At 39.5% G+C, this 21,782-nt stretch overlaps 1 protein-coding gene across 4 annotated transcripts in view; it reads right to left on the bottom strand.

Annotated features, from left to right (window-relative positions):
- Lclat1 (lysocardiolipin acyltransferase 1) overlaps positions 1 to 21,782 on the bottom strand; it is a 118,963-nt gene that overhangs the window by 46,113 nt on the left and 51,068 nt on the right. For all 4 annotated transcript variants that reach the window (XM_041631287.1, XM_041631286.1, XM_041631288.1 and 1 more), the window contains exons 2-5: positions 20,732 to 20,900; positions 15,931 to 16,129; positions 7,256 to 7,402; positions 1,803 to 1,919 (exon numbers count right to left, since the gene is read on the bottom strand). In XM_041631287.1, the coding sequence (XP_041487221.1) occupies positions 1,803 to 1,919; positions 7,256 to 7,402; positions 15,931 to 16,129; positions 20,732 to 20,896 (628 nt within the window). In that variant the 5' untranslated portion in view covers positions 20,897 to 20,900. The remainder of the gene's footprint in view (positions 1 to 1,802; positions 1,920 to 7,255; positions 7,403 to 15,930; positions 16,130 to 20,731; positions 20,901 to 21,782) is intronic.

Below are 21,782 nucleotides of genomic sequence, written 5' to 3'. Positions count from 1 at the left end.
GAATTTTGCATACAAATGGATGGAAATAGAAAACACTATTCTGAGTGAGGTAAGCCAGACCCAAAAAGAGGAACATGGGATGTACTCACTCATATTTGGTTTCTAGCCATAAATAAAGGACATTGAGCCTATAATTAGTGATCCTAGAGAAGCTAAATAAGAAGGTGAACCCAAAGAAAAACATATAGGCATCCTCCTGAATATTAACCTTCATCAGGTGATGAAAGGTGACAGAGACCCACATTGGAGCACCGGACTGAAATCTCAAGGTCCAAATCAGGAGCAGAAGGAGAGAGAGCACGAGCAAGGAACTCAGGACCGCGAGGGGTGCACCCACACACTGAGACAATGGGGATATTCTATCGAGAACCCACTAAGGCCAGCTGGGCTGGGTCTGAAAAAGCCTGGGATAAAACCGGACTTGCTAAACATAGTGGACAATGAGGCCTACTGAGAACTCAAGAACAATGGCAATGGGTTTTTGATCCTACTGCACGTACTGGCTTTGTGGGAGCCTAGGCAGTTTGGATGCTCACCTTACTAGACCTGGATGGAGGTGGGTGGTCCTTGGACTTCCCACAGGTCAGGGAACCCTGATTGCTCTTCGAGCTGATGAGGGAGGGGGACTTGATCGGGGGAGGAGGAGGGAGAGGGAAATGGGAGGCAGTGGCGGGGAGGAGGCAGAAATATTTAATAAATAAATAAAATATATTAAAAAAAAGAATATTTAGTGCAATGCCTGGTACTTGTAAATACTCAACGTCAGTGCTATTACTGTTGTAACAATCATCACCATGTTTCTTTTTCAGTACAGGTTCTAGTCCACAATTCTAAATGAAATAAACAGAATTATCGCTTGGTTTGCTAAACAAAGCAAATGAGATCATCTGAATCTCTCTCTCTAAAATGATACATAGGGTGTAGGGGATCAGTTTACAGTTCTGGCAGAAAAAAATTATTACATTAAGTGTGCAACAAAGTTATCAGGTTGCTAGATTTCAGAACAGAGAACATAATATATTCTGACCAACTATAAAATAATCTCTCCATTATCTTGCTATATTAGGGATGATCTTTTAAGTAAAAGGTATGTCACAAAGTCATCTGAAAAAATTTTATGTTTCCTGGTGTCACATATACTTTTAAAGAAATTACTAAATACATACAATAGAAACCATATTGTTGAGTCTAAGTTAGATACCAAAATGGTGTTACATCAGAGAGAGGAGAGATGAGACAGACAAGCGTGAGCATACAAGTGTGAGCACACCGCCTGAATGCCTCTGCACCACTTTCCACAGACATGAAGAACCCCACCCTTACGAACTTCTACATGCAGACAGGCAAGGCACACAGTGTTCACTGGCAAAGTGGAAGTCAAAACCACAAGACTACATCATATTAGTTATAATCACAGAATTTCAAAAATAATCATGCACAGTTTTTATTTTACCCTCCCAATGTGATTTTGAACCGGTACCAAACATTCTTCAAAATCATGGTACTTAGATGTAAAGAAGCTTCGTTTTAGTGGATTGTACTGTGCATCTTAAAGCACATCCGACTCAGCGCAGTGATGCCATTTAGGAAAAGAAATGGACCTTCTCTTCCATAATGTTTCAAGGCCCTTCATGTTGGACACAGGCGGCTTTGTGGCATGTAGCAGTTAAAGGACGAAGGTGACTGTTAGTCACAGGTCAGCAGGGTCCTAATGTGCCTCACGAGATGTCAGAGAGCTACACATAAAGCTCAGAAGAATGTGCCACATTGGGTTTAGAACACATTTTAAGAGCAGCACTAACCTTCCCTTAGACGGTCCACCACGAAAGTAAAGCCAGTAGTTCTTGGATGTAAGACATATTCATATTTTTGAAGTCCATTCTTCTCAGCAAAATCATTACTCCGAGTCTTGTTATTTTCTAAACAAAATAACAGACAAAATAAAAGTAATAATATTAAGGAAGATAGTTAGGTACGGAAAAATATGAAGAATTTCTTGGATAAAAATAGCACTTATGACCAGGCATCATAAGCAAACCTTCAATCCTGGGGTTCAGAAGGCAGAGGCAGGCAGATCTTTAGGAGTTTATGACCAGCTTAGTCTACATAGTACATTACAGGCCAGCCAGGACTAATAGTGAGAATGTGCCTGCCCCCAAAAAGACACTAATATATTACATTGTTACAGACAGCATACAAAGATGATGCAGACATTTTGAATATGTGTATGAGTGCTTTGCCTGAATATATGTTGCCAACATGTGCAATGTTCAAGAAGGCCAGAAGAGGACACCAGAGTACCAAGAACTGGAGTTACAGAAGGATTTGAGCAGCCATGTGGGTGCCAGAAACCAAACCAGGTCCTCTACAAGAGTATCAAATGCTCTTAACCACTGATCCATTTCTCCAGCCCCCAAATACAAACATTTGCAATAATCCCTTACAAAGATTTCAATCTACTGGTATATGTATGGATATATGTGAATATATGTTATGAATAGAACCTTAATAAGTTCCCTTACATTTATATCCCAAAGTTTAAAATCATTAGAAGACGTCACAAAAGCTAATATGTAATAAGAATTGAGATATAAAAACCAAAACATTAATAAGCTAAAATTTTCATTAAAGATAAACTTTATGTGAGATGAGGATGTATTTCAGTGATAGAGCACTTGTCTACTATCATGCTAGGTTCAATCCCCAGCACCACTGATAATAATAAAATTCTTAAATAATAAAAGTTCAAATATAACATAAAAATATTAATAAAGCTGAAAATTAACAGAAGACAAGGATTTAGACATCCAGAAGAAATAACCAGCAATCAAATATATCAGATCAACGTTTTCTTTAACCCGGTAATTTAGGCTTTCAAAGTAAAGTGAAATATCTGCCTTGCTCAAGCAGAGTGACTAATATTGCTAACCAAAACCACTGCACAACAAAACAGCACATGATTAGCACATCATGTACAAACATCTGAACATGGTTTGGCTGAATATAGTTACAGAGACAAGTATATGTTCCAATTGTTGGCAATAACTTTTTTTTCCGTTCCATGAGGTCATTTTACAAATTCCAAGAAGAACCAAACTCATTATTCAGCAAATACAATTGGAAAATAAAGTGTTCAAAAATTTGGCCTTGACTTGAGATCATGAAATAGTTCTGATGACAGTAGACGTTAGGGTCTGTACTTCAGCTCTATCTGGAAACCTATACACTAGTACAAGAAAAAAATATCTAGATAAACACAACGATCCTAGGAGTAAGCTGGTGACTTCTCCAGCCCACAGCAACCACAGGTGCACCCCACAATACGAGCTCCGGCAGACACTCTTACAGAAGCATGTCAGTTCTCACAGAGGCACTGAGTCAAATGCCCACAGCTTCCCCAGCTGTTAAAGGAAAAGGCACTGGACATGAACATCAGTAAGCTCTTCTCCACTAGTCTGGGCACAGGACTATAAAACAGCACTTCTGTTATAGTCAACTGATGGACTTTAGATGGGATTAGAAGTACCAGAGTCACCAAAGAGATAAGCAGTTGTTTTCCAGTTGTTAGTGACTCTGGGGATTCTCGGCTATAACTGAATTCTGTTCCAGATATAAATACAAACACACACAACTTTAAAATGTACAATCACACTGTAGGGAGTTGGAAATAATCAGACAAATTAGTGTGGTGATATTCCCTCCCCCTCCCTCCATCCACCCATTCCCAGGCCATCATTATTAGTAACTGCACTAGCATCCCATTTTCCAACCGCAGCCTCCTGTCAGCTCACTCCCTGCAACTTTCCCACTCCAGCACTGCCTCCACCCATACCACAGGACTGCTAGCCACTCTCATCTTCTCAAGCCAACCAGGCATGTTCCAACCTCAGGCCTGTGCAGCTGTTATTCCATTACCCAGAAAGCCTCTTGCTGCAGATGCATCTTCTACCTTATACATATGATCCCTACTTAAACAGAAACATAATAGAGATTTGCCCTGACCACATTGCGACTAGCACCCTGCTCCCTTCCTTTGCTCTCTATCTATCCACCCTGCTTTAGTTTTCTACAAAAACTCTTATAACACCTGTACATATTATTAGCTTATTCCTCATCTAACATATGCTCCAAGGAAGGGAATTAATTTTGCATACAAAGTTTCAGACACTAAGATATTTACTAAAGAAACTATGTAGAAGAGTGTCATATTGTATGTAATGTTGTTAAACCAAAAATAGCTTTCCTTTCCAACTCAGGAAAGTGGAACTCAAAATTATACCCTACCACTGTGACGGTTAATTCTGTGTAACCCTGACAAAGCAACACCTGTCAGTTTCTAACTGTCACCTTGTCACAACCTAGATGGCACCTGGAAACTCTTAAAGAGGAATTATCCAGATCCGTGATGTCAGGGGGACTACCACCCACTCTGGGTGGCATCATCTTCTGGAGAGGGGTTCTTGAACAATATGACAAAAAGCTAGCTCACAGCAAGCAGGCAAGGATGCATTATTCTCTTCCTATCTGACTGTGAGTGTGACTGGCTGTTTGAAGTTCCTCCCCGACGTCCAGGCAGTGACAGACTGTGACTTGCAACTGTAAGCTGCTTTCACCTAGCTAGGCTATTTATCATAACAAGAGAAATAAAACTAGGACAGGACAAACATTGACTTTTTCAGGCAGGATTAATAGTTCAGTCAGTAGAATAATAAGGCAGATTACTTACTCCACAATGTGATAGATCGCATATAAATCAAAGGTCTTAGAAACAAGGGTCTCCTTACTTTACATGCCTACAAGGAAGGTGACTTCTGATGCAGGCACCTTTAGTCTTCAGCTGTTCCGCCTCCTAGAGCTCAACCACTGGCCAGGTCAACTACTCCCTTAGAGCAAACCTTAATGTCTGCTCAAGCATATTGCAAAAAAACTTTCTTTAGAGACCCCAACACACAACATAAAACCTAAAGTCCCCCCCCCCCCATCTTCTCAAAGGACAGACATGGGAAAGATTGAGGGAGAACTAAAACAGACAAAGAAGAGCATGGTCTGTTTGCCAGTTTTAAGATTAAATAGAAGCTAGTGTGCACATACACATATTCCTAAGAATGTGTGTGTGCATGTGTGTACCTGTGACAAAATAACAGTCCAAATGGACCAAAATTTCAAATTGTGTTCATCCATGGGCTGTGGGATTACAGCAACCTTCGTGTATACTTTTGTGTTTTTAAATTCCCCAATATATACTATCCCCTTAACAAAAAGTTATAACCAATTATAGTATATGAAGCCAGAATGTATATAAAGTCACAGTGAAACACACTAATCTAAAAATATGCAAGCAACCTAGTTTCAGAATTTAAAGTGAAATATAAATGTTGTAATAGGGTTTTAAAAAATCCAAATTTGTAAGGGGTACATCATCCATTGCTGGTGGGAATGCAAACTTGTGCAACCACTTTGGAAAGCAGTGTGGCGGTTTCTCAGGAAATTCGGGATCAACCTACCCCTGGACCTAGCAATACCACTCTTGGGAATATACCCAAGAGAGGCCCGATCATACAACAAAAGTATATGCTCAACTATGTTCATAGCAGCATTGTTTGTAATAGCCAGAACCTGGAAACAACCTAGATGCCCTTCAATGGAAGAATGGATGAAGAAAGTATGGAATATATACATATTAGAGTACTACTCAGCAGTAAAAAATAAGGACGTCTTGAATTTTGCATGCAAATGGATGGAAATAGAAAACACTATTCTGAGTGAGGTAAGCCAGTCCCAAAAAGAGGAACATGGGATGTACTCACTCATATTTGGTTTCTAGCCATAAATAAAGGACATTGAGCCTATAATTCGTGATCCTAGAGAAGCTAAATAAGAAGGTGAACCCAAAGAAAAACATATAGGCATCCTCCTGAATATTAACCTTCATCAGGCGATGAAAGGTGACAGAAACAGAGACCCACATTGGAGCACCGGACAGAAACCTCAAGGTCCAAATCAGGAGCAGAAGGAGAGAGAGCACGAGTAAGGAACTCAGGACTGCGAGGGGTGCACCCACACACTGAGACAATTGGGATGTTCTATCGGGAACTCACCAAGGCCAGCTGGGCTGGGTCTGAAAAAGCATGGGATAAAACCGGACTTGCTGAACATAGTGGACAATGAGGACTGCTGAGAACTCAAGAACAATGGCAATGGGTTTCTGATCCTACTGCACATACTGGCTTTGTGGGAGCCTAGGCTGTTTGGATGCTCACCTTACTAGACCTGGATGGAGGTGGGTGGTCCTTGGACTTCCCACAGGGCAGGGAATCCTGATTGCTCTTTGGGCTGATGAGGGAGGGGGACTTGAATGGGGGAAGGGGAGGGAATTGGGAGGCGGTGGCAGGGAGGAGGCAGAAATCTTTAATAAATAAATAAATAAATAAATGAAAATAATGAATGAATAAATAAATAGTAGAAAATAAAATAAAAATCCAAATTTAAAGATAACTCTAATAATTAAAAAATACTTTTAAATTAAATGAGTGAAATACTTTTGTTAGCCCATTAAAAAGAAAGGAGGAAGGAAGGAGGGAGAAAGGGGGGAGGGAGGGAAAGAGGGAGAGAGGAGTTTCCCCAACTCAATAAAAATCATCTGTAGATGTTAGTTTTATAAAAATACTTTAAAGCTCCCTGAAAAGTCTACTTTCTCTATACAACAAACACGGCTTTTGCAAGCTGGCCCTACAATGTAAGTATCATTTTAACTTACAGAAATAATCATGTGGAGCTGGGTATATAGCTCTGTAGTAGTGAGTGAGGTTGGCCTTGAACTCCACCTATCTCTGCCTCTTGAAAGCTGGGGCTAAAGGTGTGTGCCACTACCACCCAGCATAAAACTCTATTTTATAAATGTCCTTTCTCTTTGGTCTTCCCTCACCCACAGTACCAGAAATGGACCAGCCTACCAGTCCGGTATATGCTCTACCTCTGAGCATAACTCACGGCCATCACCTTACTGTTTATGTTGAGACACTGACCACTGAGTTGCTATGGCTGGTTTAAACTTGTGATCTGCCTGCATCAGTCTCATGAGTAGCTGGACCTTTAGGATTATACCACCAGGTCTGGTTTGGGTACCATTAATTGAGTGACCTTGGGGTCATCCATTAATTTTGTTGATAGTCACATATCTCATGTTAGGATTAAAAGATTTAACTAGTGGTTTATAAGGTTTTAAATTCTGTGATCCAAACCCTAGATGCCTCACCTGTGAGGTCAGTTCCTTCTGGAAAGATGAGAAGTTGGAGTGGTTCATGGATGTCACAAAAATAATCAATCATGTCTTCAAAATGGCTCTTATCATCCTTCCACTTCCTATGAATGAAGATAAAGGCAGCAGCTTGCATGGCCCAGCCTAAAAAAAAAAAAATTAAAAAGCATTTGCATGAACTTCAAGAACAATATTCACATTCTACTAAATATAACTTTCAAGTTCTCAAATTTTTTACTATATTTACTATCATAAGCATTCTATAACATTATAAATTTAGCATTCATCTTGAATTAAACAGCTAAGCCACAGTATTTTTTTATAGGAGTTTGGTTATCCTAGGGTTTATAAAATTCTTAAAAATCTCGTTAAAGTCACAGCTTGCCATTATAATCTTAAGGTACTACTATTTATCAAGTAGGAAAAAAGAACTGTCTCAGGTCACGGACGAATTCTCTAATATTTCATTTTCCGTACTCTCAAACTAAATGCAAATGCTATTTTCAACAGTATCACCAGATTTTACTTAAATGAAAAGGGAAACTCTAGAATGTTACTAAGCACATCCCTTGAGCGTGTATGTGGTCACACTAGCTATCTCAGAGGTAGACCCACTTTACTGCTGAAAAGGCAGTCTTGGTAAACCCACCTGTGCTTCAGATGCCTACCCAGCCTTCGCCACCAGCCTTCCCTGACCATTCTTCCCCGGCCACAACCTCTTGAGCTTTTGTGGGAGATGCCTGACTCAGGACAGCCTATGCAGTCTCTGAAGAAGCTCACAAGGCATGAAAAGCTTGGGCTACACATAGTAACTCTCTAGGCCAACCGAATGTCCCTTCTGTCTTATAATTTTACCTAGGAGCATTGGAAAGTAAACTGTGAAGCAAAGGCAGTTAAGCAATAAAGACAGCATATGTAGTAAAGGCCAAAAGTTCTTGCACTGAGCCAAACACAGAGTTCTTTCTGATTCCTAACAAAGCACTTTGGTCCTCAGTCTTGCCAGCCCATGTACAGGTTCATCTCCGTGATGCCACTGAGACTCCTCCTCTCTGACTCTATCACAATAGCCACAACACTCATCTCAGCAGTAGGGATGATGGGTAATACCTTGCAAACACGCAGTGCTGTTCTGAAATACAGATATGCCATGGTTTACCTATCCCCTACTTCCTTATAATTTAGGTTAAGACCAATCTGAGAATCTCTTATCTCTACTAGACATCTAGGGGTAAGATTTCCTAATATTTTTTTTATCTTTTCCTGTTATACTTCTTAGTGTTCCCCTTCTCCCATTTTTCCCTGTCTTCAGTTGAAATTAAGGATTTTTTTGCCCCTTCCCTTGTTCTCTACAATCCAGGCTTTCCTAGCACTCAGCCCTCCCATCTGATCATGTATACCATCTATAGCTACTGCGGTCTAACAATGTCAGGGAGCATTAGGTGCCACCGGGACAGTATGGCTGCCACAGGGACAGCACTGCCCATAAAATGAAACATGGACTTCCTACCCCTTGGCAGACAGTATGCTGACCTCAGCTTGACTGGCTTGGAAGCAGAACATTCCATTTCATTCCTTTGCTTTTTTACCCTTCTTTATTTGGTAAGTCTGTTGAACCACACAGACTCCATCAACACTGAGTTCAATTATTAAGTTCCACCAACCAAAACAGCTCTTAATTCTACCACTGTGTAAACAGGAAGACTTCGGTTTAAATTTAAGTTTAATTATTAAAAAGTAAAATGATGCTCAAACTGTATGCCTCTTACCACCACCCTTCTCACTGAATTTATATGGATCACTCGGCTGCTCCAAATACTGTTTACTTCTCTATCACATTCCTCAACATGACAGAAATGTTGTTAATATTTCGACTTGACCCCAAGCTTGCTGACCTCTTTGCTTGTGCCCTTCTGTTAGTCCTTCCTTTTGAAAATTGTTTCTGTCCTCACATTCCTGAAATGTATTTTTGGTTCTTAACTTTGGAAGCTGGTTTGGCTAAAAATAGAATTTGAGGTTCCAAATCACTATTTCCTCAGCATTTCGGAGCATTTCCCACAGTCCTCTATCCCTCAGTGCGGCCACTGTGGCTAGCATCCAGGAAGAAGCCAAACCCAAGCTCATCCATGAAATACCCTACCAATCACTCCCCAGATTTTATGATTTTTCTCTTTTATTCCAATAACTGAGCTTATTTCAACAGTCATATTTTTGTTTTTAATATTTGCCAATGATTCTTTTCTATACAGGCTATTTGATGAAAAAATAGTGTAATTATAAAGATAATGTTTGGTGAATGCTAACAACATGCTTGGTATAAGTCTGAGCATTTTATTTCATTAGTTCTTAAGACAACAATGAATCAGGTAACTATCTACTGCATGGCTGAGGCTTTCTGAAATGCTTCCTACTATGTAGCCTAAGCCTGAGCTAGCCTCAAACTCACTTTGTAGCCTAGGCTGGCCTTAAACTCACAACAATCTGACCATTATACCTCTGTCTCCCAGCATGCTATCTATCCCTACTTTGCAAGCATCAAATGTTTTAAATCAGTGTGAAGGGGCTGGAGAAAAGGCTCGTGGTGGTTCTCAGCACCCATGTTGGGTAATTTGCAACCACTTAAACCTCAAGCTCCAAGAGATCTGACACCTCTAGGTATCCACAGGCACCTATACTCATGAGTACATACCTACACACAGGGACAAACACACATAACTTAAAAAATATTAATAAACCTTTATAAAAATACTGCAATGTACATTCTAAGCAGCTTGCCTCCAATATATACTTGAATTTCTCTCCATATATTATGTATAATGTATAGGCTCAGAGAATTATTACTCATTACAAGTCCAACTGTATAAACCATTCTCCTCCTTAAAGCTGTACAGTTTCTACAAATGCTTAATTATACCATGTTCACATTTGTAAAGAATGTTCTAGGGCTGGAAAGACAGCTCAGAAACTAGATCCCTTCCATGGTATTTTCAATTCTGAAGAAAGAAATCAAGAAATGCTATTCAAAGGCCTCTAATTAACTGAGAATAAATAATATGAGCAGATGCATACGGTGAGTGAAAACACTACCACAAGGATCCCAAGAAACAGTAGTGACTGAGTGGGCACCTGTATGCAACAGTAGCCATAGCAATAAATCCAGAAACTAGTTAACAAGCAGTCACAGTTCCCAGAATGGCAACTTCAGTCAAGACACTAGTGTCACAGAGACAAAGGCAAGAGCCATCTTCCTGGAACTCCTCATGTAACAAATGGGTAATGTTCTCCACCCCTCTACTGAGGGGATCAATTTCCACAAAGCCTCTGGCTTTTCAAATTTTCTTGAGTGGAGGCAGACCATTAATTTATGACCTTTTCCTTCAAGAATCCTGTTGCAGTATGCTGTGGTATTAGGCTTCACAGATGCTTGTTCTCAAAGAAAAGGCAAGACATAAAACACAAGCAAGCAAGCAAATGATCTTCTAAAGTAAACATTTTAAAACACAATTCCAAACTTGAAAAACCACAAAATTGAGAAGGAAAACAAACCAAAAGAAAAAAAAAGCATGCATGGCTTATAGCTTATCCCATTGTCTTCGAGAAGAGTAGAGATTACCCTAGAAATAACCCATCTCTTGGCAGACTCTATGTACCCTTGTTTGAAATTGAGGAAATAAACACTCACTGCTGGCGTGTGTTGGCGAGATGAGGCTTTTCATTTGTGGTCGGCTTAGTTTCGTTCTAACACAGGTCCATGGTTCTTTCGTCCTTCAGAGTGCCATCGATCACTTTCTCATCTATTTACACCTTTATCAAATTCTCAGGCTAAGTATATCACTAGCTCTCCACGACCCAGACTATGCTAGCAACTAGCAGAACCACGACAAATCCCTCAACGTACCAACTCTTGAACGGCTGCATATGTCACATTACAGACAACAGGCAGCAGAGGTTGCTACAAAGCTAAGGTTAACACTGGAAAATTAACCTAGATTAATAATTTAGTAAGCCAAAAGTAATAATAAAAGCCCTTAAAAGAAGAGGTTGGGGTGGGGAAGGGGGCTTCAGTATCAAAATGGAAGGGTAAAAGACTCAACTTGCCACTGCTGTCTTTGAAGATCAAAGAAGGGGCTACCAGCCAAGGAATGTGTGCGTATCTAAATACTGGGAAAGGCAAGAAAACAGCTCATACAGACAGCATATGCAAAAGGATGTAGAGCCAGGCAGGGTGGTGCACCGCTTTAACTGCAGCACTGAAGCAAATGGATCTCTCTGAGTTTGAGGCCAGCCTGGTCTATACAGTGAGACCATGTCAGAGAAGGGGGATGGGGGAGTCTTAGAACATCAGAACATAAGCAAGAAGAAGAAACAAGAAGGGTATATCAATTTCCAACATCCAAAGCTAAAAAGCTTTCAATAATAAAATAATGATAGCACCTAGACAATAAAATCAAATAATAAAACAAATATGATGAGCATGGATTGTCACTGATGAATTTAACATAGTTACTGGTGAATATACAAAATCTAGTATAATGAATATAGCACCATGGCAGTAGAAACCTGGCTGACACCACCCCTTATCACTCAAGTGATTAATATAAATGTCACCAACGACAGAGCACCTGCCACCAGGAACCTCTCTGACAGGAGACTGGCACTTCACCTCTGGTGTTTACTCCCCAGATGCTTGACCACCATCCAATGCAGAAACATGGTAAAACTCCAAAGGAGAGATGCTACGCAGAAGCACCAGGGAAAGCAAGTGCATGATGACATGAAGTGGAGCAAGAATGACTAAAGGAAAGGTGTTTCCCCAGAGGGAGGTAGGACAGAAGAACGACATCAAAAGACAGACTGGCAAAGCCACACGTGGTGACTGGTCAGCCTTCCACAGTGCCACTCTCACTTTCCCTTGAATGGCCTGCTGCTCGGAAAAGGACTAGCACCACGGGAGACCGGGGAAATGGAGACGTCCTTCACCATCTTTCTATTGCCAAGAGACCTAAAATTATTCCATATAAAGCTTCTTATTTCAGAACATTTATTTGTTGGTGCAAAATTCTGTTTGATTAAAAATATACAAGTAAAATATGTTTTTAACAACTACTTTCCATCTAATATCAAAGCCTAAATATTTTACTTAGAAGTCATATGAACTATATTAATTTCAAGAGTTACCAAGTAACAACATTTTTTAAAAAATTTTTAAAAAAATTTTTTTAATTTATTTAATTTTATCTTATGAGTACTGGTGTTTTGTCTGTGTGAGGGCGTCAGATCCCTCTGGAGTTAGACTCCAGCTGTCTTGCCAAACGCGATCTTCAGATAAATGCACTCTCCATCTATATTCCAGCATTATTTTTTATAGAAATAAGAGGAGTGGGTCTTTAAATTCATATGGAAGCATGAAACACCCCAGATACTCAAAGCAATCCTGAGCAGAAAGAATGATACCAGAGGGTATTAAGTTATACTGCCTTAAGTTATACTACCGAGCCATAGTAACAAAAGCAGCATGGCACTGGCTCAAAGACATGTGCAGCCATGGATAGAATAGAGGACCCAGAGATAAGCTCACACAGCTAAGCCACTTAAATTTTGACAAATATGCCAAAATACACACCAGAGAAAAGATAGTCTCTTCAACAAAAATTTTGTGTCTACAATCAGAAGAAAAAACTGAGATCTTTATCTTCCACCTGCACAAACATTGACTCCAAAAGGAAAGACCTCAACTGAAAAGCCAGAACTCTGAAACTGTCAAAGGAAAAGTAGAGGGAACACTTAAGATGCAGGCACTTTCTCAACAGGACTACAGCCCCTCACAAAATAGGAGCGACAGTCAACAGACAGGAAAGGAATCACGAAGTGAAAAAGTTGTAAGCGACACAGCTGAGTGAGTGAAGAAATCCTCATGAGCTCCTCATCCTATGCGGAGAATGTACAAAACACACAAATGGCCCTATTAGCAAAACAAGGAAGCAGGTAATGCAGTTTTTAAAAATAAGCTACAAACTGAACACAGTTCTTCAAAACAGCAAGACAAATGGCTGACAAATGTTTGAAGATGTATTCAATACCCTTATTCGTCAAATAAATGAAAATGAAAACTACTTTGAGAATCCATGTCACTCCAGCTGGAAAGGTTGTTGTCGAGAGGCGAGGGACAACAGATGCTGGTGAGGACACTTGTGGGCATGTAATCTGGGGTAGTTACCACATAGTCAGTGTGAATGTTTCTAGAAACAGCTAAAAACAGGGCTTCCAAAGACCTAGGCACAAACCTACAGGACTCCATATCCCACCATAAAGACTTGCACATCCATGTTCATTGATGTTTTATTCATAAAAGCAAGAAGATAGAATCAGTACAGATGTTCATCAATTGTTGAATGGGCAGAGAAACTGTGTGGTTATATACACAACAGAATTCTATTCAGCCATAAAGAAAAATGAAATTATGAAATAGCATGAAAATGGAGTTAGAAAATTATGTACTAAATGAGGTAACTCGAGGTCAAAGACACAAACACCACAGCTCTCATATACAAACTTAGCTTTTAATGTACATATGCATTTTTGAAGAAGTCAGCACATGTGGAATCCAGGAAAGTAAGATTCTTTAAAGAGAGGTAGTTGTGAAGCAAAATGCATGTGATTTAAAAGCAGGGGTAGAAATAGCAGAAGATAAAAAGAAATATGGGTGGGAGGTAGGAAGAACTGGGAAGAGGTGGTGGGGAGGAAGGGTCAACCAATACTAATGAGAAATTCTGGTACTCAATAAGCTAATCAAAACATTTTTCTTTAAATGTTTGAAATGAAAATACCCTATGTGGGTAGAAAAATCAGCACCCTGAAGCCACGTATTTTTAAACAAAAATCCCAAGGCAAGGAATTATCTCCCTATGAGATTTTCAGTCTGTCAGTGAGACCCCTAAAGCCCCGAAACAATGTAGACAAATGTCACTCAATTGGTTCTTCTCCAGAACCAGATGAAAAAATCCTATTGCTAAAGATGCCATATACATTGATCACAGGACACAGAGAAATCAACCTGGAAATGGGCTAATGCAACCTCCCTGCTAACTAGCCTTCATAATGCCGCAGGGTGCCACACAGACTGCTAGGAGAGAATTGTCACCAACAGTCTTATACAGTGTGTGTGTGTGTACATGCAAGTGTGCTCACACAGTATCAACTGGCCAGGCAAGATGTGCCAATTAGTGCAATAGTGACAATCTTTTATGGAGATAACCAGCGATTCACTGATCTGATCTGATGTCTAGCCCACAAGAAGGAATGCACATCTGATATGTGAACTAGTCAAAAGCCCATGGCTGGGAGGTCATAGGCTCTAGAGAGAAAGTTACTAAGTGGATATGATGTGCTTCCAACTGTCTTCTAAATAACTAGACTGATGCAGCTGTCAGCTCAGAGCAGCTCCTTTTTCCACGGAGCTATGTGACTGCAGGAACTCATAACTGGTAATGACTCTTGAATCTCCAGTCATAAATAAGACATCTATAGTATCCCTCCAAGGCTCCATAAATACCATGGAAAGAGCCGATATAATATAGGAGCAACGAGAAGGGACTGAGCAGAGTGGACGACTGCCTTCTTAACGGCATGACTATTGTCCTGACAGCAGCTCCAATTACCTGCACAAGACTGGGCCCTGTGATAGATGAAAAAGGGGAGCCTTATGGGACATTAACCCCACTTGAGGATTTATATGCACTAATAATTGGCGGGGGAACAGGCATTTTCCAATGGTACAGGTACTAGAAAGGGATCTACACGCTTGTGAGCAAACTCTCACCTATACTCCTGTAAACAAGTTTTATATTTGGTCACATCAAAAGAGAAAAAGTAGAAGGTGGGCAACTCAAAAAACAGAAAAAAATTAATGGCAGTAGGGGTGAGACAAAATAAGAAAACGGGGTGAACATGATCAAAATACATATGTGCATGTATAAAAATGTCATAATGATAAGAAAAAGAGGCAGAAGGCATGTGGTCTTGCCTTCAAGAAAGAAGTCTATTGCCAAAAGCCTCAAGCAGCATGGTGTGCACTGAGATCCTAGCACCTGCAAGACTGAGGCGAGAAGAGTCAAGTTTGAGGCCAGCCTGGGTTCTCACAGTAAAACTAAACTAAAAAAACAAAACAAAAAAAAAAAAAAAACACAAGAAAATCAAACAAAAAGATCAGACTCAAACAAACAACAAAGTAACACAGCACACAGTTAATAGGTATGTGACGTACAAGAGGACATGAGATCCAGCCTGTTGCTGCAGGAAAACCTCCACGGGACTTGTCTGGACGCAGGAAGCTGAGGAGAGAGTGGCTGCCTGAGAAAGTGTCTGTGTCATTTTAACTTGTGAATGAGGTTTTATAAGAAAGTTACCAATTTATTAGATTCGTATCCTTCGGTGTGGTGGTCCTAAGAAATGGACTACTTCCTTGATAATAGTTTATTTTCTCTTCTAGAGTTAAGATTTGTTTAAAACAGAGATGAAGATAAAATCTCCATAACAAAGCCATTAAGAAAAAAGAAACTGGAGGTTATTTGTAGCTCCATGAGATATGCTGAGAATAATACACTTTAATTGGCACCATTGTAGTTTTAGAGTAGGCACAATTACATACAAAATAAGTTAATGTATGAATAACATACCAAATCCAGGAACACTTTTGAGACTGGATTTGAGGCAAATTTTCTCCAGTCTGAGGTAGCTGTATCTCATCAGACAATTCCACAGGAACATCCAGTCTACTCTGGTCCGATGGTTCATAATGATGACACTCCTTTCTCCAGGTACAAATGCGTCACCTGTTATAACCACTTTGACACCAAACATCGTCTCCAACAATGCCTACCAAAAAATAAAAAATTCAGATATAGAACAATTTAGGATTTTCAGGCCAAGAAGCCAGGTATGAGATTATTCTTAAACATGTCTATTAATTTATTAGATATTTACAATACTCAAAAGAAATGAAAAAATATTTAAGAGTTATGAATCTTTTTCTTTCTTGCTAACCTTGTCATGACTATGCTATGTTGCTTTTCATAATGCGAGAAAAGATGACACTTAAAAACTACATAACTAAATAAAACATTGTCTTTGGAAAAGCAACCCTGAGTCCAAACCAAATACTTAACAATTTTTTAAAAATTACTGCAATTTTCCATATGTAAATTTCATCATGTAATAGCCTATGGTTTCTAACACATAAAACATAGTTTCCTATATTCTTGCCTCTGTAATAAATGGGGGTTAGTTGACCTAGTATAAGACAATACTATATACTCTTATTCCACTAATTTTAATTTCTGGAAGTTTCATAATAAAAAATATAAACTACATTTCAAATCTTCAATTATATATTATTAAGTTAAAAGAAATACAAAATAAGATTACTGGGTACTTTAAAGGATATATATTATAACGTAATTTTTCTAAAAAGAGTAATCAAAAATATAACTGAATAAAGTACTGAAGAAACTAAATTTCATTTTTTTCATAAGATTCTCTTCGGTTGCTCAAAAATAATACATAAAGACTAAAATAACTTTGTCTACTGAAATCTTTCAGCCTACCACCTACAGCAAACGTCTGGCACATATGAATGATCAAACGCTTGCTGAGTTTGTTACGCTAACATTTCTAAGATCTGTGGATATAACTTAGACTAAATATTCAGAAGGAAAGTGTGTATTACAACCCAGAGTTCTTAAGAAGTGAGCTAGCACCTCCCCTTCTCTTTCGCTTCCCTTCATTATATTGCCCAGAGTCCGCACTCAACCTCTACCGCGGTCTCCCAAGAAACCAAGACTATAGCAGGCATTACCATTCCCAACTTCAATCTCAATCTCAAACTATTACATGGAAATCCTATTTCATAACTAATCGAGAAAGGGTTGATAGGGAGGTGAAATTCAACTAAAAAATTCAAACATCTTTAAATCATCCAACATTGACAACGAAGGAACCACAAGTATCTATGATAGCATGAAACACAAACACAGTAGTGAAAGAGAAGTAAAACAAATCATGTATGTAAATATCCACATATAAGGTTTTCTACAAGAGTAGGATATTTTAGAGGTGAATAAAAAGGAAACAACGATTTAAAAAGTTGTATTCATGTACTTCTTCCAAAAAGGAGGGTGTTTGGGTTGGATGGCTGGATAGAGATGCTATTTCTTGAGCTGCTTGACAGCTACAGTTATACCAAGGACCATGGAGACAGGAAGGCTGCTGGGGTTGGCTAGGTTCTAGTCTGAGAAAACATGAGCCCCACGTTCAGGGATAAAACTCCACTTTAAAGGAAAAAGTGAGCAGTGATGGAGCAAAACAAAGAACACACTCTTCTGACCCCCCCCCCACTAACACACACATAACAAAACAAAGAACACACTCTTCTGACACCCCCCACTAACACACACATAACAAAACAAAGAACACACTCTTCTGACACCCCCCACTAACACACACATAACAAAACATAACAAAACAAAGAACACACTCTTCTGACCCCCCCCAAACTAACACACACATAAACACACACACATTATTCATTAATGTGTACATTAGTGTTTACTAACTTTTTTATGTTTTTTCTATTTAAAAATTAAAAGCTTTATGGGCTGGGCATGTTAGCACATGCCTTTAATCCAAGTATGCGTGAGGCAGAGCTAAGTGGATCTCTGTTTGTTTGGGTTTTTTGTGATTTAACAGAGTTAACAGTTTACTTCTGTCCCATAAAGAAGTTTCTCATTCAAATGAGAAGTAGAAAAGGCAGGTGTGTAAACTTAAAGTTGAGGTTATTTTAGGTAGTGGGCTGTCACCTCCACAGTGTGGCTATCCTGTCCTGTTCATCATGACATCTAAGAACCTGCCTTCATTCTGCCTGTGTCCTGAGAACTTTAGTGAAGCTGAATTTAAAGATAATGGACTAATTTGTTTGACAAAGAAATTTTAAGGCAAGAACATTTACTCTGTTGCATGGCTACTTTTTACTATGTTTGTTTACCTAGGTTTATAGTTAAAAAGAGAAAAGGAGCCAGGAAGTGGTGGTACACACCTTTAATCCAAGCACTGAGGAGGCAGCGGCAGAAGGATCTCTGTGAGTTCGAGGCCAGCCTGGTCTACAGAGCTAGTTCCAGAAAAACTAGGATTACATAGAGGAACCCTGTCTCTAAAAACAAAACAAAATGAGAGAGAAAGAGGGAGGGAGAGGGAGGAGGAGAGGGAGGGAGGGAGAGAGAGAGAGAGAGAGAGAGAGAGAGAGAGAGAGAGAGAGTTTGTTGTTGTTGTTGTTTTAACTGTGCAGTTTGTTGAGGAAGATAAGAGCTCAAACACGTTATAAACTTCACAGCCGCGAAGAACCACTTGGCTCTGTGCTGGGACAACGGGAAATACCCATGAAGAGAAAGACTTTACACATTAAGGGTTCCAGCTTGTGAACACGAAAGCTTACTTGAAGAGAGGGCTCCTGAACTGGAAATGAAGCCGAAGGTCTTCTCCGTGCCTTGAAAGCCACTGTCTGGGAAAGCGTTCCCCAGGGTCAGCACGGAGAAGCTGAGAGCTTCAAGGGACCCAGACTACGGCTCAAGCTGGTAGAAGAGTGTGCCAGCACTGTGCAGCTTACTAGCTTTGTAGGCATGAGAGATGCAAGACTGAGGAGGCCACGGAGTCCTCTTCAGAGAGTAACTGAGGCCAGGCAATGGTGTGGCAGGGCAGATTCCCTATAAGGAGCTGCTGAGGACAGATGTGAGGCTGTGAGGTGAGCCTGTTTCCATGAAGACCCAGGAGATTGAAGATGTCAGAATCCTTTTTCCTTTAAGTAGCTGTCAGCAGGGTATTTCATCACAGAATGAGAAAAGCAACTAGTACTGAATCCCTAGAAGCTTCCGTTTCCCTCTCTGTAAGTATTGATAATGGTGGCAGCTGAAACAAAGTCATCCATCCTCCTTAAGCACTTAGCAGGGGTCCCATTGGTGGTCAACTGGTTTTACTCTCGTTGCATCTGGATTCTTATACTGTTTTTCTTTTTAACAAAGCCTTCTAATTATTTTTGTACCTGAGCTAAATACACAACCACACCATGGTAACTTGGACCAGTACACAAGTCCTTTCCTGTGCCTGCAGAGCAGATCACTTAAAATGTGAGTGAAGAAGTCAGAAGCTAGGAGGACCAGGCTGCAAGTACTGCATTTCATAAAACAGATACATCTGTACAGAAAATTTAAAACACAAATAAGTTTAAGAAGGGAAGGATTAGCTTTTCACAAGTGATGAACGCAAGTTTAAAAGTCACTCACCACAGGACTTACTTTTAAATAAGGAAAGTATACTGTAAATGGGATTAACAGTCAATTATCAGGAGACTTTTAAGAAATGTCTATCCGACCCCAAGCACCCTGTCAGTAACTACTGATCAATCTCCATCTGAAGGGTCCACAGCAGCTGCATGACCTTCAACCTGCAGGCAGGCACTCGGCCTGCTGCCCAAGGGAGACACGCTGCTCAGTGAAACAGGTAGTTTGGGCTCCTTTACCAATTAGGGAAGAACATTTCCCTTCTTGTTTTCTTTTTCAGGTACTATACTCATCGACTGCCTACCAAAACAGACTGATACACCCAGAAACCTGAGGAGAAAAAAGGAATAGCTGTCGCTAAGGAGAAAGAAAGACCAGAACAGTCCCTAAGAGACCATCCAAGGAAAGACAAGTGCACAGTGCCCAGGGACGCCCAGAGGAGGGGAACCAACAGTCATGGGCTCGAGATCAGGAGGAGGTGCGCTTAGAGCGATTATATAGAGCGCCACAGGCTCGAGGACTGCTGAACACTTGACGCTCTTGAAAAGCAGCTCACCCAAGCTACTAACTTCATCTTCAGATAGAAATCACATTTTCTTGATTTTTTTTTATGTTCCTAATTTTTGTAATCACTGGAAAGAAGTGAATCAATCACACCTCTATCAGAAGTTTAAAAAGATGTTTACTATTCACGAGGGGGGGGGTTACTTTTCTTAAAATTTTTCATTAAAATAATTTGATATTCTTTCACCTTCCCCAAAGAATCTTAATGTGTCACTGTTTTGTAAAACACAAGATAGAAATGCAGAATAAAATTTAGTGATATAAAAATTCTTCAATATTTAAAATTTACATATTTTTCTAGATATAAACTATATCCTTCATTATATAAAATATAAAAGAAAATTCATGAAGTATATAGAAAGAAGCTCTTAATTTTCTGTAACGTTCTTTATAAGGTTTTCTTTAAAGACATGAATGTTTGTATTTCTATTTTTTTCTATTTTGCCACTTCTTTCTTAAGTCAGACGTGCCCACTATAGAACACTGGAGACTTCTGTTTCCCTGAAAACCAAATCTCTGATGCTAAAAAAGTACAAGAGATGGATACCCAATACAAACAGAGAGACCCTTCTCGTGTGTAACTTACCACAGGAAGTGTGAGCCACGTAGCCACAAGGCGGCTGCTGATCCAGCGATACCATGACAGGTTTATAAACATCAAAGGAATAATGGGACCCAGCATAAAAATACTTCCAAAAAAGCTTCCCGCAAACAGGAAGAGTATAAAATAAATCCCCTTCCATGATACCATGATTCTGAAAGAGAAAACAAAAACAAAGAATATATTTTATTACTATACATTTAGCTGTTCCAATTCCATCAAAATTATGCATACAATACTCTTCAATGATGAGGCAACTGAATAACTCTGACGAAGGCTAGAAGACACTGAATTTCCTGCTCTACAAGTCTGACAAGTTGCCAGTACACTAGAAACTAATACTCTCAAAACACTACATAAATGTCTGTTCTCCAGAAAAATACGATGTCTGCTGTGTAAGAAGTCTTTTTAAAATCAATTGGCACTTAACATAAAAGGGTATTTTTCTTTCCTAGGTTACTATTTCAGAGGCTGTTTCCTACCCAGAGCCAAAATAAAGCATAAAGTTTTGCAGAAAGCTTCCTAAGGGTGAGCACACCTAAAAGCAACAGCAGTCTCACAGAGAACATTAAAATTGAAAGAAAATAATCTGAAGAGTTCATTCTTCATGTCAGACCCTAAAGTTATATCTCTGGGCACCCGGTCTTAGATGGGCTCTTTATGAACTTGCTGGATAAGTCAGCCAACCCCTCTCCTTTATCTAGACATCTGCCAAAGTATTAACTTAGAGTACCTGAAATCAAAACCTAACATGGATATTTTAAACCAAATGCTTGGAAACATAGCTAAAATGAAAACTCCAACATTTGATTTTATAACCTAAACTCAATAAATAGAACAAATTAACACTGAATGAAGTTTAACTTGGTACCAACTGTATGTTTTAAATTTTGCCAATATTTGATGGTATATACACAAAATCCTAAGAAATTTTAGATCTGAACGTTTAGGGAAAGGGACAAGGGAATCATGGAGGAAAAGATGACTAGGAAGCAAGCAGTGGAGCAGACTCCAGCCACACAGGGCTACAGGCATG

The sequence above is a fragment of the Microtus oregoni genome, unplaced genomic scaffold (assembly GCF_018167655.1).
Source record: "Microtus oregoni isolate MIOR12 unplaced genomic scaffold, Mior012 000036F_ref0000092, whole genome shotgun sequence".
In the NCBI taxonomy this organism is placed as follows: Eukaryota; Metazoa; Chordata; class Mammalia; order Rodentia; family Cricetidae; genus Microtus; species Microtus oregoni.
Note: the sequence above shows the minus strand (reverse complement) of the source record. Positions and strands in the feature narration are given on the sequence as shown.